Below are 17,628 nucleotides of genomic sequence, written 5' to 3' on the forward strand. Positions count from 1 at the left end.
ATCACGCCTTCAAGTTTGAAGGTGCACCTGTTCACCTCTGTCCCCAAAGCAGGAAATTACATGAGTTGGATTCCCACACTTCCTGTGCCTCAAAAGTTACTTTTGAAGGAATCACACTCTAGTTAAATGTCAAGACTCCCTTGGCTTACATTTGGCTAAAATTTTGACTCAATTGTTTTAGATACTTGCTTGGCTAAATCCAGGTAGTCCTTGACTAATGACCATAATTACAGTTGTAAGTCATTGCGGCCACAAGTCAGGACATCACATGATCAGAAGTGAATTTCTGGCTTTTTTCATAGCAATAATTTTATGAATGCAAAGGTCATTAAACAAACCCATTTATCTGAATGGGCATTTGGGGGCAAAAATTGGCAAAAACATCATGGATGGTGGTTAAAAATGTCCTATCTTTAGAAGATTATCTTTAACAATATAGACACTTGATGGCCCTCTAACAAAATGAAGGTGCAATTCCTTCAAATAACATATTTAATTTAAACCCAGAGCTTCTGATTGCTCAAGGTTGACTCAGCCTTCCATCCTTCTGAGGTGGGTAAAATGAGGACCCAGATTGTTGGGGGCAATAGGCTGATTTTGTAAACCGCTTAGAGAGGGCTGTAAAAGCACTATAAAGTGCTATATAAGTCTAAGTGCTTTTGCTTCTTTCCTTTTCACCCATTTACTGAGCTTTCCTTTGCAGATTTCTGCAAGGTAGCTGACTGTACATTGTTGATGTTTTTGACATACCGCCCTGGGAACTAGCTGCCAACCTATCTCCCACAGAAAGAGTAGAGAACAAGGTCTCGTGTTCAATCCCACTCTTTAATTTCTAATGACCTCCACATCATTGAGGTTGAGTTTGCACGAATGTTTTGCGCAGACTGGGACTGTGGTTTCTCAGACCAGGCAGGGAGAGATCCTTGAGTCCAGGTAAACGTGAATATGCTGTATTTTCTCCAGGAGAGGAGACCTCCAGCATGGAAGTCAGGAGGAGAAAGGATTGGGCTTCTCTGTGCAGCTCTTTCCTTTCCCCAAGTCTGGTCTGTCACCTGTCTAACTGGCTACCTGAAAAGGACTCAAATCTCTGCCTTTTTTGACAGCTTAAAGTAGGAGAACTGGGAATGACAGTAATTGAATGTGTCCCTCTCTTTGTTGTCGTTTCAGAAAGGTGAGTGGTAACCTCTTCCAAGGTCTCTGAACATCAAAGTGGAAGAGCAGGAAGAGAGAACTGCACGCACATGCTCACCAAGACAAAGCTGCGGCCTGCCGTCTCTGTGTGTATTTTTCCCTCCCTCCCCAAGCCAAGGAAAGACACAGAAGACGGATGGTTGCAAGACGAACATAGGAACCTCAAGGTTTGCATGAGAAAAGAACAGGAGGCACTTCCTGGGCTGCTTCTTGTCCTTTGAAGACTTGCCACAGTCAACGGCACTGCCATGGCTCGGTTTAAAGCTTCAGCAGCACAATTCGCAAGGAAAATATTTGGACTGCAACTTTTGGACCGTTTTCCTGCTTTGAAGTAGTTTGTCATGCTTTACCAGTGTGAACTCTGTTGACCCACATCCCGCCCCCACCCCTTTTCCCCTATTACTTCAGGATCCCCCCCCCCCCCCGAATCAAATAGCAACTTGTGACACTTTGAAATCTTGAATCTACAGTGGCCCTTTGGCAGCTCTGCTTTCATCTCCGATGCAAGCCAAGCAGGAAAGCTACAGGGGAGACCTCCCTTTGCTGTAAATGAAGCCTGGTGACAGTTTCCTGAAATAGCATTTCCAATCCATCCCCCACCCTCCACCCCCCACCCCGCTCCCCCTTTCAAAGGCCATGGATCCTGAACAAAGCAAGAGGAGCACAAAAAAGGGGGATGAGGCTCCAAGGAAAAGGCTCGTGAAAGGAGAAGCTTTTCAAAGCAATGTCTCCTCCGTGACTCCCTATCCAAGCAGCTCTGCTCTGCTGCCAGGCTCCCCCCTCCACGATGTTGCACCCCAGCCACGTTTTTCAAGGGAGGAGGCTCAGGAGAAGGCAGGACAAGCTCAACCCAAGCATTCCTCTTTTGAGCATCCATCCCACGTGGCCCAACTTCAGCAGCACTCCTTGTCACCAGCATACAGGGCTCCCCGAAAGCAAGAGAGCATTCTTGAAGGCCCTACTTGGCAGCTTGTTGATCCAGCAAGATCAGTTCCTTCTGGCTCATTCCCTTCTTCTGCACTCCCTTCCAGTCACGGTCAGATCTTACCATCCTGCTCCTCGGTTTCTACTGAAGAAGACAAGCCCCCTGTTCAAAAGGTCTACATCCCTCGTAGTTTGCAGGTTTCTTTGAAGCCCTCTGAAGAAGGACACAAGAAGGAAAAGAAGCCACAGAAGCCAGGCAAATACATTTGCCAGTACTGTAGCCGGCCTTGTGCCAAACCAAGTGTTCTTCAGAAACACATCCGATCCCACACAGGTGAGAGACCCTATCCATGTGTTCCCTGTGGCTTTTCCTTCAAAACAAAAAGCAACTTGTACAAGCACCGAAAATCTCACGCCCATCGCATCAAAGCTGGGTTATCTTCAGGGACTGCGACAGAATTGTACCCTTCCAGCTTGGAGGTGGAGAAGATGGGCGGGGAGGAATTTGAAGAGCCCACAGAAGGAGAAAGCACAGATTCTGAAGAGGAGACCAGAAGCACTCCGGGCCATTTGTTAGAACTGTCGACCAGGCGAAAGCAAACTATGTTGTACAGTGCAGGAAGTCAAGGTTCAAGCCAAGAAAGCTCCTCTTTCGCCCATTCTAGCATGTCTCAATCCCTTGACGACAGCAGTGCTTTCGTGGAGCCATCACCAGACCTTGCCCAAAGTCATAAATCGGAAGAAACACACACTATCAAACAAAAGCTCGCCCTCCGTCTGAGCGAGAGGAAGAAAGTTATCGAGGAACAAGCTTTCCTTAGTCCTGGCAGTAAAGGAAGCACCGAATCGGGCTACTTCTCAAGATCAGAGAGCGCCGAGCAGCAAATCAGCCCGCCAAATACTAATGCGAAATCCTACGCGGAAATCATTTTTGGCAAATGTGGGCGGATAGGCCAGCGGACTGCTATGTTGGCCACAACCACCACCCAAGAATTCCCCCCAATATCGTCTGAAGAAAAGTTGAGTGCCGTTCCTTTGTCTGTGCCTCGGACACAGGTTATTGAACATATCACCAAGCTGATCACTATCAACGAGGCAGTTGTTGATACTAGTGAAATTGATAGTGTTAAACCGAGAAGGAGTTCTTTGTCTAGACGGAGCAGTATCGAATCTCCAAAGCCTGGCTCTTACAGAGAACCGTTTCAGCTGGACATCAAACCTGGTTCCAGTAGCCAACCAGACCCATCCAAGTCACTGACATCCCACGTTGAAAAAATGAAGCCTGAACCATCCTTGTTATCGTTCCAACCATCCCACAGTGCCACGGAGACAGTGCCTCTTCTACGAAGCCACTCTATGCCTTCAGCTGTATGCACTATGAGTTCTTCTCACTCCTTTAGAGGTAGCTATTCTTTTGACGATCACATTGCTGAATCGGAGGTCTTTAGCCGCAGTCAGATGTCTTCCCACCCCCGGATGCTAAAACGGCAGCCAGCTATTGAGCTACCATTCGGAATGGAGTACAGCTCAGAAGAGGTTGGCGCAGCAGGCAAAGAAAGCTTTTCCAGACCTTCAGAAGAACAAGAGACCAAGGAGAGTGAGTTGACCAAAAAGTCAAGGAAGGGCACCAAAACAAAAGGATTTATGTACGAGTGCAATATCTGTGGTGCTCGGTACAAGAAAAGAGATAATTATGAAGCCCACAAGAAGTACTATTGTTCAGAACTTCAGATCTCCAAACCTCATTCTTCCAGTTCATATACATTGTCCGAAATGGAGAAAGGGTTGATGGAATCTGACCCAGGGCCACAAGTGATGCATTATAAGCTGGGAACTAGTTTAGAACTGACTCCACTGAGGAAGAGGCGGAAAGAAAAGAGTCTTGGTGACGATGAAGATCCACCAGCTTTTGAGTTGACTGAACCATCCTTTTCTAGAAGTGGACCAGCCACTCAGTTTACTGGGTTGAAACCCAGTGAGGTGGTCTTGAACCTCACTTCCAAGTCTGTGAAGCCAGCAATGGATCCCACTCAATCTGTGCCTCTTTCCAGTGTTAGTACAAGTTTTCATCCTAGAACTGCAAATCTCCCATTTACTCCAGAAGGCAAAGAGAGGAGAACAACCTCAAAAGAGATCTCTGTCATCCAACATACAAGTTCCTTTGAGAAGTCCGATTCCATAGAACAGCACAGTAGCTTAGAAGAAGAAAAGCTGCTCTTGCCTTATGCCTCCCAACCAGAGGTCCACCTTGGCCGACCAACTCACTCTCTTCAGCCAAAGCTTGTGCGTCAACCTAATATTCAAGTCCCTGAGATTCTGGTCACTGAAGAACCTGATCGGCCAGAAATGGAACCAGAACCTCCACCAAAAGAGCCAGAAAAGATGGAGACATTCCAGTGGCCACAGAGAAGCCAGTCTCTCTCCCAACTTCCTGCAGAGAAATTGCCACCCAAAAAGAAGAGGCTACGGCTAGCAGAAATGGCCCAGTCTTCTGGAGAATCCAGTTTTGAGTCCATCCGAAGCCCAAGTCAGGAAAGCAGCATCTCCCACGCTTCTAGTCACTCAACTTCCTTTGAGCGAGAGGAAACTGCTTCTCAGTTCTCTGAATCCCATGGCAAACCCCTTGGCCTTGGCCTTGGCCCTGGCCCCCACATGTTAACAGTACCAAGTTCCCATCTCCACCACCATCACCATCATTCCCGAGAAATGAGGAGGTCTGCTTCTGAACAGACACCCAATGTCTCACATTCCTCTCCAATGTCAGAGATCCGCAGCAAATCATTTGACTATGGGAGTTTGTCTTCATCTCCTTCTACGTCCCAAACTCCAACCACAACCACTGCTCCACCGGAGAGGAGAAAGTGCTTTTTGGTCCGGCAGGCATCTCTCACAAGGCATCCAGAGCATGAGCCAGACTCTGCCTCCAAAGGATCAGCTGAGACAGAGGAATCCGTGCAACCTTCAACTCAGTCTCCTGCCGCAAGCTTGCCACCTCAACAGCCGCCTTCCTCCTCCTCTTCCTCTTCTTTCTCTTCTCACAGAGGGTACCCAGCTGACAAGGACCAGCCAAAAGACTGTCCCGAGTCCTCATGTACATATCCCTACACTGAAGCTCTGCAAGTGGTCCATCCGCCTGTCCCTCATTTAACCCTCCATGAAAAACAGTACATGGGCCCACAGATCTCTCTCTTACCATTCCAGCATCTTTTGCCACCTCTACAGCATTCAGTTGAGCTTTTCTCCACTCAGACCATGGCAGACATCTTCTCCAGTCAATATTCCATCCCTCACGTCCCTCATTCCTTATTTCAGAGCGCAGCTCTTCCTCTCCAAGAAGCTTTGCTGCATCCAGGCCAGTTACACATAGCCCCTCCGCTGCTGTCGCACCCAGCTGATATCGTCATCAGGCCGAGCCCGTCGATCTTGCCCTTGCATTACCCAGGATCTTCGCCGCTCCCTTCTGCGTTGTTTCTGCCTCTTCAGTCACAGCTTGCTCTCCAACTGCCAAGTGACATTGGTGCACACTTGCCCCATCTCAAATCCAGCCTCTCTCCTGAAATCGGAAGCCGTACCTTCTCACCATCTATAGATTACGGCACTGAGAACCAGCTGCATATTTTAACTCGGCCAAGTAGTCCCTCTGCGTCCATCTCCATTTCTCAGTTGGTGGTACCCGCCTGTTCGGAGCCTGTGGTATCCCTGGTTGTCCCAGTTCGCATCCAGGCTAACATGCCGTCCTACGGAAGCGCAATGTACACCACTCTTTCCCAAATCTTAGTCACTCAGTCCCACTGTAGCGCCTCTTCAATCCTACTGCCAAAATTTGAGGACTATCAGGCCAAGGGGACTCTGGTCTGCACTGCTAACGTTCACAGTGTTGGCCTTGATCTGGCACAAATGATTACAGAGGAGCAGAAAACTTTGATCCACAGTCCGTACCTGCGGCTGCCATTTTCTCTATCGGAAAGCAAAGGCTACTTTCCCCTGGGCCCCATGTCTGAAGGAATCTTGGATCTCGAAGGGAGCCCATCAAATGCTGGAGGAAGCAAGCGGATGCTTTCTCCAGCTGGGAGTTTGGAGCTCACCATGGAAACCCAGCAGCAGAAACGGGTGAAGGAAGAAGAAGAAGAAGAGTTCTCCGAGACAGAAGAGAAGCTGGAAATAGTGATGATGTCCAATACAATAGAGGAAGGGAAAAAACGTGATCACACAGCCGCCAAGGCAGAAACGCTCCTTGATTTATTGTCTGGACAGCCAGAATCCCCCAAAGGCCAGGCTGCCTTAAACCTGGTCTTGCCACAGTCTGAGGCCTCCAGCTTTGCAGTTCGAAAGGAATGTAAGCAGCCAGCGGGAAAGAAGCCTGAAAGCAAGCATACTCCCGAGGAAGTGAAGAAGGAGGATTTGAAAGAACCAGCAGAAGCCTTGGTAGCAAGTCCTCCGAGCTCAGCATGTTCCTCAGAGGTTGCACAAAGCTCCAAGAAGTCTCAGGACAGTACAGATGTTAAGAAGGTACTTCTGTTTCCCAGTCTCCACACAACTACTAATGTCAGTTGGTGCTATTTAAATTACACAAAACCAAATCACAGTCAACAAGTTGACCACAGTTCCTCGGTGTATGCCAGCTGGTGCATTAGCCTGTATAATCCCAACCTCCCTGGTATATCTACTAAAGCCGCCCTGTCACTCCTACGCTCCAAGCAAAAGGTGAGCAAAGAAACCTACACCATGGCTACTGCTCCGCGTCCAGAGACAGGGAGACTTGTACCCTCAAGTTCCAGGAACCCCAAAATGTCAGAGGTAAGGAAAATCACTTTTTCCTTTGGCCCTCATCTGTTTGTTTTAAGGATTGGACAGCATTGCTGCCAGTTCTTCAAAGAACTGGCTCGGCATGTTATCCAGCTGTGTTGGGTCATGGCTCCTAGAACTGGCTCCCCAAAGCAATGCTGGCTAGAGATTTTGGAGGCTCTCAGCCCAATGTATTTGGAAGGCGCTAGGTTGGAGAAAATTGCTCTCAAACCCCAACTCTGTTGCTTAAAACAAACTGGTGTCAAACTAGTTAAAGACAACACACTTGTGTGTATTGGGTTCTCCGACAGAGTTGCTTTCTTCTGTCATTCCCCAGTCTGGTGCCTTTGAATATGTTGGAGCTGCAACTTTCAGACTTAGCAATGATTAGGAAATATCACAGGAGTAAAATCAACAGTTTTGAAAGGTTCTGCTTTGGGGAAGGCCAGTCTGATCCATGTTATAGCCTTATCCTGTGCAGCCAGCCCAAGAGATGGCCCTGATGATGCACCTCCTGATTGGCTTTGCTGCCCAGATTAAATTGTAGAATCGATCCTTGCCATGGAAATTGCATTAAATGCCTTGCTTCCTAGTGAGCACCAGAGTGCTGAGACATTTGTACATTGTCTATTCCCAACACTGTGAGTGACCAGTGTGTGGAAGCATCCTCTGTGTAAGTTGCTAGGTTTCAGCTAGTGAGTTTTACTATTCCGCACAATGAAATTGGTAGAAATAGACCAGTTATTGTATTTTCCAGTTCAGAGAAAAATGTATGCAGCCACTTCTGAAGTCAGTTCAATGCATTTATTGGTAGGTCTATGACAATTCACCATGGCCAACTCACTGCTGGACAAGAGTTACACTAATATCAGAGAAGGATGGGATGGAATCATTAAAGAAAGGAGGCAAAAGGAGGGCAAAATGAAATGCGAATGACAAAAGTTAAATAATTTTTATTTACTTTAAATAATTAAATTGAATTGTTCCACTGTCCAGTGGCGAGTTGGCGATGGTGAGTTGGCCACAGCAAGTTGTCCCATTCTGTTTCTTGGGAGGCAAGCTATCACACAGTGGTCTTGCGAATAGTTGGTAATAGAAGTCATAGATGGCTCCCTAAAAGTGGTGCTCCAAGTAAATGGCAACTTGTACAAAATGAGCAAGGACACTTTTCAGAAAGCTTTATTGTTCTTGTGTAGTATGTAAAATCCATTATATGTTTTAGCAGTTAAATCGATTCAAAGCCAGACAGATCATTGATTGAAACTACCTTGAAGTGGTTGAGGGCTCCACTAAAAGGTGAAATCATGCAAAGAACAATGAATCAAAAGACTGATTTTAGGGAGAGTTCAGCCCTGAAATTAGTCATGTCTGAGCAAACTTGGAAATTATTATAGTTTTGTTCTTCGGGCAGGGGGATTCAGTACATGTGACTGGAACGTGGCAACCTTTGGTGATGAGCCTTGGAAAGCTCCTAAATTTAAATGACTGTTACAGTGGTTTACAGAAGTAGAAGTAAAAAGTGTGGTGCTTTATATTATTTTATGTATACAACTCTTAATCATCCTTAGGAAAGAGCAGATCGTTTTAATGTTTTAATATTTTCATTGCGTATCTCATCCCAGAAGCATGGTGGGATTTTTATGGTCTTAAAATGCTTTGAAGGTAGGATGATGGAGTCTGGATCCAAGACTGCATGTTGCTTAGGAGAGGAGTAAGCGTAACATCTTACAGAGTTGTATGGAAATCATAGCATGTCATGTTTACCCTGGAGAAAACCTTTAGTGTTTGTGCTCGAAGACAACATGAAGCAGTCAGCCCTGAGATGAAAAGGAGGCTGCATTCTCAGAAACACCTGCAGGGTCAAAGAGAGTGTCTTTTGGCATAATGTTGGAGTGATTGTCAAGTCAGACTGCTTAAGTTGAAAGCAGACTAAAAAAAAAAATAGATGAAAACCAGATTCATGTTTTGGAAAGTAGTTCCAGTCCCATTACCTCCTTCCTCCTCCATCCTGTTAAAACAATTATCTAACTGGCTGCAGAGATTCCTTGGCACAGGTTGTGTGTTTGTTCTTTTTTTGCCTTCTCATTGGATGGTTATATGATAATGGATGGAAAGAGGCACCACATCAGACTTTTTTTGGTAGCACAACGGGACTTTGCACTCCCCTGTGCCTTCCTCATCCAACCCACTTCTCATTCCTAGCAGGACTCCAAAATCCATTCTGTTGACTGAGGGATCCTCTGGAGTAGATTTTAAGGGCCATGGGAAGAAAGCTCTGAAAAGAGAGAGAAACTTGCTCCTTTATTCCCACAGAGAAATGATATCCAATAAAAAACATAACTGGGTTCCTTCCATTCTTAGGATTTAGCCCCAAATCCATAGATGAGGGCTAATTAATTCCAGGAATGTTGTTCATGGGATTGCAAATTACTTTTATATGTGGTTGAGCATTCATAGAATAGAGTAGAGTAGAGTAGAATAGAATAGAGTAGAATAGAATAAAAGTTGGAAGGGACCTTGGAGGTCTTCTAGTCCAACCCCCTGCTTAGGCAGGAAACCCTATACCATTTCAGACCAATGGTTATCCAACATCTTCTTAAAAACTTCCAGTGTTGGAGCTTTCACAACCTCTGGGGGCAAGGTGTTCCACTGATTAATTGTTCTAACTGTCAGGAAATTTCTCCTTAGTTTTAGGTTGCTTCTCTCCTTGATTAGTTTCCACCCATGGCTTCTTGGCAAAACAAAAATAATTGTCCTGTCCAGGGGTGGGATTCAAATTTTTTAACAACCGGTTTTGTGGACTTGTCTTAGGTGGTGAGCGTGGCTTGGTGGTCATGTGGCTGGGTGGACATGGCTTGGTGGTCATGTTATTGGCTGGGCGTGGCCAACTCAGTATCACTCACATTGAGGCAGGCATCTCCTCACCTGGCTTCTCATGAATGTGGAGATGCTGCAACAGTCGTAAGTGTGAAAAATGGTCATAAGTCACTTTTTTCAGTGCCATTGTAACTTTGAATGGTCACTCCACACAAGCAAAGTACCAGCAAAGGAGGAAAAAAACCTCCAGAGACGTTCCTGAGATAGGAAGTCTATTCCTGCCAAGAACGTAATAAGGGTCAACGGAGAGGCAGTTTCTGTAAGCAACACCAGAATGTTTCCTTCCTGCCTTCCTTACAGGATTAGGCCAGTAATTTCTTCTAACAACTGGTTATCCAAACTGCTTAGAATGTTAACAACTGGTTCTAGCGAATAGGTGCGAACCTGTAGAATCCCACCCCTGGTTCTGTCTCATCTAGTAACACGACTTTCCCTTTTTATTATCGATTTTTTATGATTGGTATTTCTGTGTTCCAGAATGAATCATCCAAAACTTTTAGCAGCAATGGACATCCTGTGCCCCCCCTCCCCCCAAGTGGGGCGCGAACCTGTAGAATCCCACCCTGGTTCTGTCTCATCTAGTAACACCGACTTTCCCTTTTTATTATCGATTTTTATGATTGGTATTTCTGTGTTCCAGAATGAATCATCCAAAACTTTTAGCAGCAATGGACATCCTGTGTCCCTTTAGATTTTAGAACAAGGGTGGGGAACTATGGCCTTTTTATGACTAGTGGACTTCAACTCAACATCATAGTAGCATCCCTGGACGCCGTAAAAGAAAGAATATCCAACCTTGAAAAAAAAGGACACAACGCAAAACCTGAACATCCAATAGCTACTAACCACATCTCTACCAATCAACCACAATCCAATCCACAACCCAATCCACAATAAACACAACCCAGACAAATATTGATATCCCAATTCTCATCAGAGAAGCCGTTGAGCGTGAACGGAAACGCCCAAACGCCATCTTATTTGGTCTAGAAGACATCAATGTCAATGATGACATCACAACTGTCCGAAACATCATCAGAAATTATCAAGCATCAACCATCTCCGCTGATGAAATACTTGACATTTCCCGCATTGACCGAGAGCTCAAAAATAGAGATGGCTCTGTGGCCGCACGTGCAGGGTCATTTGCAAAAATGAATCAAGCAAACGTAAATTCATTTATACTATAAACTCACTCGCCAAAACCAACACCATCCATAAGAACCTCCGCTGTCGCCTGACCTAACCATACAGCAATGCGTGCCCGCCCTCGTGCACTCCGCATCGAACTCAAAAACCGTCTAGATAATGGAGAGAAGGACCTGTACATTGACTACCATGCTGACTGTATCAAAAGTAAACCACTCAACCCAATACTCAGCTTTTACCCTCAACCACAACCCTACCTCAACCCATCCACCATCACCCAAGACTAGGCACGCACGCCCCCAACTACCTCAATTCCAACTACTGCCGGCCTTAAATGCAAACTACTCAATGCAAGAAGCCTCGTGAATAAAATACCTGAATTTCTCTTCCTCCTAAATATGGCTAACTTCGACATTATATTTGTCTGTGAAACATGGCTCAATGCATCTCTCCCGACTCCATTACCACAGTAAGAGACTATCATGTTTACAGATCAGATCGTGAAAATCGTCGAGGAGGTGGGAGTTGCTATATTCTATAAAAATCCTTACATCTAAAAATATCCAAGTTACCCAGGAGTTTGCCCTTCCTGAAACCATCATCTGTGAACTATCCTCAAATATCACAATTCGATTCTTACTATGTTACAGAGCACCTGATTATGACATCGAACATGTAAACAAGCTAAATACATTACTAACATGGGCTGCATCCTGCCCATACCCTTTTATCCTTCTTGGTGATTTCAATCTACCTCATATTAACTGGACCCTAAATGATTGTACAACTGAAATCATACACACAACCTTCTACAATGCTATTACAAATCTGGGACTGGAACAACTAGTAACCAACAACACTAGACTAAACAACTGCCTCGATCTCATCTTCTGCAACAGTTTGAACCTAATCTACGGAATACAATCTAAAGAACCCTTTTCCAGTAGTGACCACAATATGATCGACTTTTGTCTCAACATACATCCACACAAAAATCACCACAATGATGTAATCCCCTATTGTAACTTCAAAAAGGCAACTATGATCTTATAGACAACGATCTCTCATCCCTTGATTGGCAATCTCTATTCACTGGATGCAATACTGTTGAAGACCATTATAACATATTTTTACTTGAAGTCAAAAGAGTCATCAAACTATATGTACCAACAACAACTCCCAAAACAAAACAAAAAGCAGATTACCCATATCAATAAGGAAACTTCAATCCAAAAAGAGATCACTCTGGCGGAAAAACAAATCTGGTCACGCTGCCAATTTCAAAAACCGATACAAAAATCTATGCCACCAGATAAAGACCCAATGCACCAATTATCACATTAAACAAGAGGAAAACCTTCTAAGCACCAATTCCACCCGCGTTTTTTACAATTTTGTAAACAACAAACTAAAGACTCAAGGTCCATCCCTCCCTTGATAGGACCTGATGGTAAAGACTGCAACGACGACACCATTAAAGCCAACATCTTTAACACATTCTTCGGCTCAGTATTTGTAAACAGCAATGGATCATGCCCAATATTTCCTAGCCGTACCACAGATAACAACAATGATCTAATACATATCGATTTCACAGAAGACAATGTTGAAAAGCAATCACAAAACCATTTCTATCTATTGGACCGGACGGAATATGTGCCTACTTCTTAAGAAAGCTATCCTCTGCCATAGCCAAACCTCTAAGCATAATCTTTGAAAAATCTTTCAGAACCAGCTCCTTGCCTAACCTATGGTCACAAGCCACAGTCATCCCCATCTTCAAAAGGGAGACCCAAGCCTAGTTGAAAACTACAGGCCAATCTCCTTATGCTGCGTCACCTGTAAAGTCATGGAATCAATTATTAACCAATCCATCATCCTTCACTTAGAGACAAATAACCTACTCTCCAATAAACAATTTGGTTTCAGGAAAAAACTATCCTGTAATCTGCAACTCTTACACTGCAAAAACATATGGACTGACACAACTCGACCAGGGCAAAACAATAGACGCAATCTACATAGACTTCTGTAAAGCCTTTGATTCAGTGGTACACGACAAACTACTCCTAAAAATAAAATCCTATGGTATCTCTGGACAACTGAATAACTGGATAGAAGCATTCCTGTCAAACAGACAACAAATGGTCAAAATCGGAGCGTCCTATCAAATCCAGTACCTGTCAATAGTGGTGTTCCCCAAGGCAGTGTTCTAGGACCAACTCTCTTCATACTCTACATAAACGACCTCTGTGATCATATTAAGAGCAATTGCGTTCTCTTCGCTGATGATGTAAAGCTGTTCAATACCACAGACAATACTGCTACCCTTCAAAAAGATCTTGACTATGTATCCGAATGGTCAAACAAATGGCAACTTCAAATCTCAACAAATAAATGCTCTGTCTTACATATTGGCAAAAAAATCAGAAAATAAAATACAAGCTGAATAGTCAAGATCTTGTTGATGACCCAAGCTCTGTAAAGGACCTTGGAATACTCACCTCTAATGATCTAAGTGCTAGAGCCCACTGCAACTACATAGCCAAAAAGGCATTAAGAGTTGTTAACCTAATCCTACGTAGCTTTTTCTCTGGTAATATCACACTACTAACCAGAGCATACAAAACATTGCTAGACCAATACTCGAATACAGTTCATCAGTCTGGAATCCACACTACGTATCTGATATTAGCACAATTGAGAAAGTCCAGAAATATTTCACAAGAAGAGTTCTCCACTCCTCTACTCGCTGTAGAATACCTTATGCCACCAGACTTGAAATTCTAGAACTAGAAAACCTTGAATTACGCCGTCTTCGGTCTGACTTAAGCATGGTATACAAAATCATACATTGCAATGTCCTACCTGTCAATGAATACTTCAGCTTCAACCATAACAACACAAGAGCACACAATAGATACAAACTCAAAGTAAACCGCACCAAACTTGATTGCAGGAAATACGACTTCAGCAATAGAGTGGTCAATGTCTGGAATACTCTACCCGACTCTGTAGTTTCTTCCCCAAACCCCAAAAACTTTAACCTTAGACTGTCTACTATTGACCTCACCCCTTTCCTAAGAGGTCTGTAGGGGGCGTGCATAAAGAGCACCAACGTGCCTACCGTCCCTGTCCTATTGTTTCTCCTATTCTTTTATTTTTCTTGTATGTAACCATTTCATGTATTCACAACTATGTATACATTTATACTTATTATCTTGTAAACAATTGGCAAATCAAATAAATAAATAAAAATAAATAATAAAACTCCCAGAATTCCTGAGCCCAGAATTCCTGAGCTCAGGAGTTCTGGGAATTGAAGTCCACAAGTCATAAAAGTCCTCACGCCTGCTTTAGAAATGCATCAAACACAACTGACAGCAGCCCAGAGGTGCTATTCAGCAGGTTCTGACCAGTTCTGAAGAACCAGTAGCAGAAATTTTGAGTAGTTTAGAGAACTGGCAAAAACCACCTCTGACTGGCCCCGCCCCCATCTATTCTCTGCCTCTCAAGTCCCAGCTGATGGGCTGGGTCTTCTTTGGTTGCCCTGCACAGGAGAACAGAGCTAGAAATCAGGTTAGTGGGATGGGGAGGGAATGGGGATTTTACAGTGTCCTTCCCCTGCCACACCCAAGTCACACCATGCCCACCAAGCCACGCCCACAGAACCAGTAGTAAAATGTTTTGAATCCAAACCACTTCAGCAACCCACAATGTAACCAACCCTGGGAGTACAGCTCAAAGTGCAGTTCAGGCACAACCTATTCTCTACTCATTGACTTCCATTTCACTGAAAGACACTAAGACACTTAAAGTCACCTTAAAAAGAGAAGGTACCATATTTGATTTCAGTGTAGCCCATGCCAGAAATAGCGACCAACTCTTTACTTCCCAGGAAGAGATTGAAGAAAGGTATTTGTGATCAATGACCATCCCTCCTGCTCCTCCTTCGTCCCCTTTTTATTTTATTTATTTATTTTTTTTTAAAAAAAAGAATAATAAACTACTTTGATTTTTCGGGGAGATAGGTCCATCTGCCCTCACTCCTTCCCAATGAAGGCCAGAAAGATGCCATGCAAACCAATAAAGAAAGGGATAAAAGAGGAAAAACTGAAGATGACATTCCTGTAACCAAGCGAGGAGAACCAACCAGGATCAAGATCTTTGAAGGAGGGTGAGTATTTGTGTTGTTCTCATATTCCATCTTGTTTGATGGATGGGAAGCTTTGATTCTAAAAACAACTCTTAGGGAAAATGCCATGGTGTCCCTGATTAGCTCCAGCTAGGCTTCATTTCTGTTTTACTCTTTCCTCTCTCTTTTTCTCGTTACCGTTATGGTGCTGGGGCTCTAGCAACTCTAGCAAATCAGGTGAGTATTTTCATGTTTCAGGAGAGCTGGATAGTAGACATGTTTCTCATTTTCTGAAATTTTACCTGTACAGTAATAGAAGACTTGATTTGGAGCTGGATTATCTGATTTTCCCCCCCAGAAGATTTGAGTTGGGTTGAGTTGTTTCAAGCATCTTAATAGGTTGGATAAGAGTTTGATGCTAGAAAGATAGGTCACACGTGCTCCCCAATTTCACCTATGGCTGACTGTCCAAAATAAAGTATGTACAATCTTGTGCAAATGTGTCTGTTGCTTATTTGTGTATAATACCGTACATGTAGTCCTGATAGTCCTTGACTTACGACCACAGTGGAGCCCAAATTTATGTTGCTAAGTGAAACATTTCTTAAGAGGGTTTTGCCCAACCTTTCTTGCCACGGTTGTTAAGTCAATCACTGCAGTTGTTATATTAGTAACGCTGTTTTTAAGTGAATCTGGCTTCCCCATTGACTTTGCTTGCCAGAGGGTCCCAAAAGGTGATCACATGACCCCAGGACACGGCAACCGTCATAAAGATGAGTCAGTTGCCAAACATCTGAACGTTGATCCTGTGAGCCATAAAGATGCCGCAACGCTCTTTAAGTCACTTTTTTTCAGTGTCATCATAACTTCAGAATGGTCACTAAATGAACTGTCGTAAGTCAAAGACTACCTGCAGTCCATTTTCTAGCCCGTGGCCCTCTTTCCATAGATGTAGACTTTTTTTCCCCCCTGTGCTTAGATCTGATGCTCTAGATTGGGGTGTTTAATGTTGAAATGGAACCTACTTTAATGTTAATGTTATTGATTTTATCTGTTGCAGCCATATAATTGGAATGACAGAGAGTTGGTGCTCAAATGATGGGGAGAAGAAAATAATAGGGTGCCCTTAAAGAAATCTATAAATCCTTTTGGTTTCTTGCCAGTTCAGCTAAATTGAAGATCTCCCTATTATTTTCCAAACCCAGAAACACCCCCCTCCCCCAAAATGCTTAGAAGAGACATGAGTTGGGTGATTGTTCAGCCTGTAGAAGACTATCGGTGTAGTTCTGGAATTAGCGCTGCAGTAGGTAACTTGATCCAACTGAGTGCAGACTTTTAAAAGGCAGGTGTTTTTTTTTCTTCTTCTTGAAGTCATTTTGCTTCTCATCTAAGAATTTTCTTTAGTTCTGAACTGAAGATGCTTCTTGGATGAGAAGCAAAACATCTTCAAGGTAAACACCCCCCCCAAAGAAAGTCCAGTGGTTTTTTGAAACTGAGAATCTCCACAGACATTGCGGCAAGTGTAATTGCGTTTGTGTGTATGTGCATATATTGTGTGTGTGTACGTGTGTACATACATGCCTGTTTGCCTAGATTTTTCAGGTTTCACTAATTAAGCATTTTGAAAAATTTTGACCATTAATATCAACTAACAGGTATTTCCTACTCTCTTTTTATCTCTCAAAGGAGGAAATTGGGATACTTCTTTTATTGTAAACCCTTGACTATCAATAATGCCTAATAAATTAGAATTTTCTACAGAGTAATTTAAGATACAGACCTGCATGAGATTTTGATTTCCAGAAGGGGTTATCATTTAATGATAGCTGTAAGGTTGGTAGCAGATGAAGGAAGAAAAAATATATTGGCTCCTAAGGTTTTTTTTAGTTGTTTGGGTTTGTTTTTGTTTAGTTCTGAATTTGTCTCTCCAAGGGTGAGTGTGTATATCTTTGCATTTGCAGTTTCCTCTGGCAGTTTGATCTCTCTCTCTCCCATAAAATCCAGAAGGCTTTACTTCCTGATTTCTTATCCAGATGTGGATATTTTACCATTCAGAAAAGATTGTTCCAGTGGTAGCATGATGTTTAACTTGCATACAAAGAGATAACTCTGACTGCTCCTGAAAGATTTAATATAGCTGCAGAAGCTCCAGGCATTAATACAAGATTATGAGCCCAAACTATAATGATGCCATAATCTCTTGGTAGCAATTTGCCACCAGAATTGCTCATATCTCCGTTTTGGGTTTCTGATCAGACAGAAAGTGTGGGAGATATGAAGCATTTTTAATTTGAAATATTTCACACTGAAAACATTGGTTTGAAGTTTGGGATTCTCGGAAGAAAGAGGTTCTAGTCCTTTGCAAATATTAGATTAAATGGAATTGATTTGTCTCCTTTTCATTCTTCACTGTCTGATGGTTCTTATCAGAACCCCAACCAGTTTATTGTCTAGTGCAAGGGTGTCAAACTGGATTTCTTTGAGGGTGGGATCAGCATTGTAATTTTCCTCCACAGGCCAGCCCGGGTGGGGGTGGGGGAGATGGTACGGATACCTCCTGCATCATC

General features: G+C 43.7%; 1 protein-coding gene across 3 annotated transcripts in view; it reads left to right on the forward strand.

Annotated features, from left to right (window-relative positions):
- The window catches only part of HIVEP3 (HIVEP zinc finger 3), a 213,420-nt gene that overhangs the window by 161,715 nt on the left and 34,077 nt on the right, over positions 1–17,628 (forward strand). For 2 of the 3 annotated variants that reach the window (XM_087970826.1, XM_087970825.1), the window contains exons 5-6: positions 1,168–6,912; positions 14,958–15,103. In XM_087970826.1, the coding sequence (XP_087826952.1) occupies positions 1,828–6,912; positions 14,958–15,103 (5,231 nt within the window). In that variant the 5' untranslated portion in view covers positions 1,168–1,827. The remainder of the gene's footprint in view (positions 1–1,167; positions 6,913–14,957; positions 15,104–17,628) is intronic. The other variant, XM_087970827.1, reaches the window with a different exon arrangement.

This window comes from Notechis scutatus, chromosome 8 (genome assembly GCF_049901735.1).
Source record: "Notechis scutatus isolate UNSWTSFEM ecotype Mainland chromosome 8, rNotScu1.2, whole genome shotgun sequence".
Taxonomy (NCBI): domain Eukaryota; kingdom Metazoa; phylum Chordata; class Lepidosauria; order Squamata; family Elapidae; genus Notechis; species Notechis scutatus.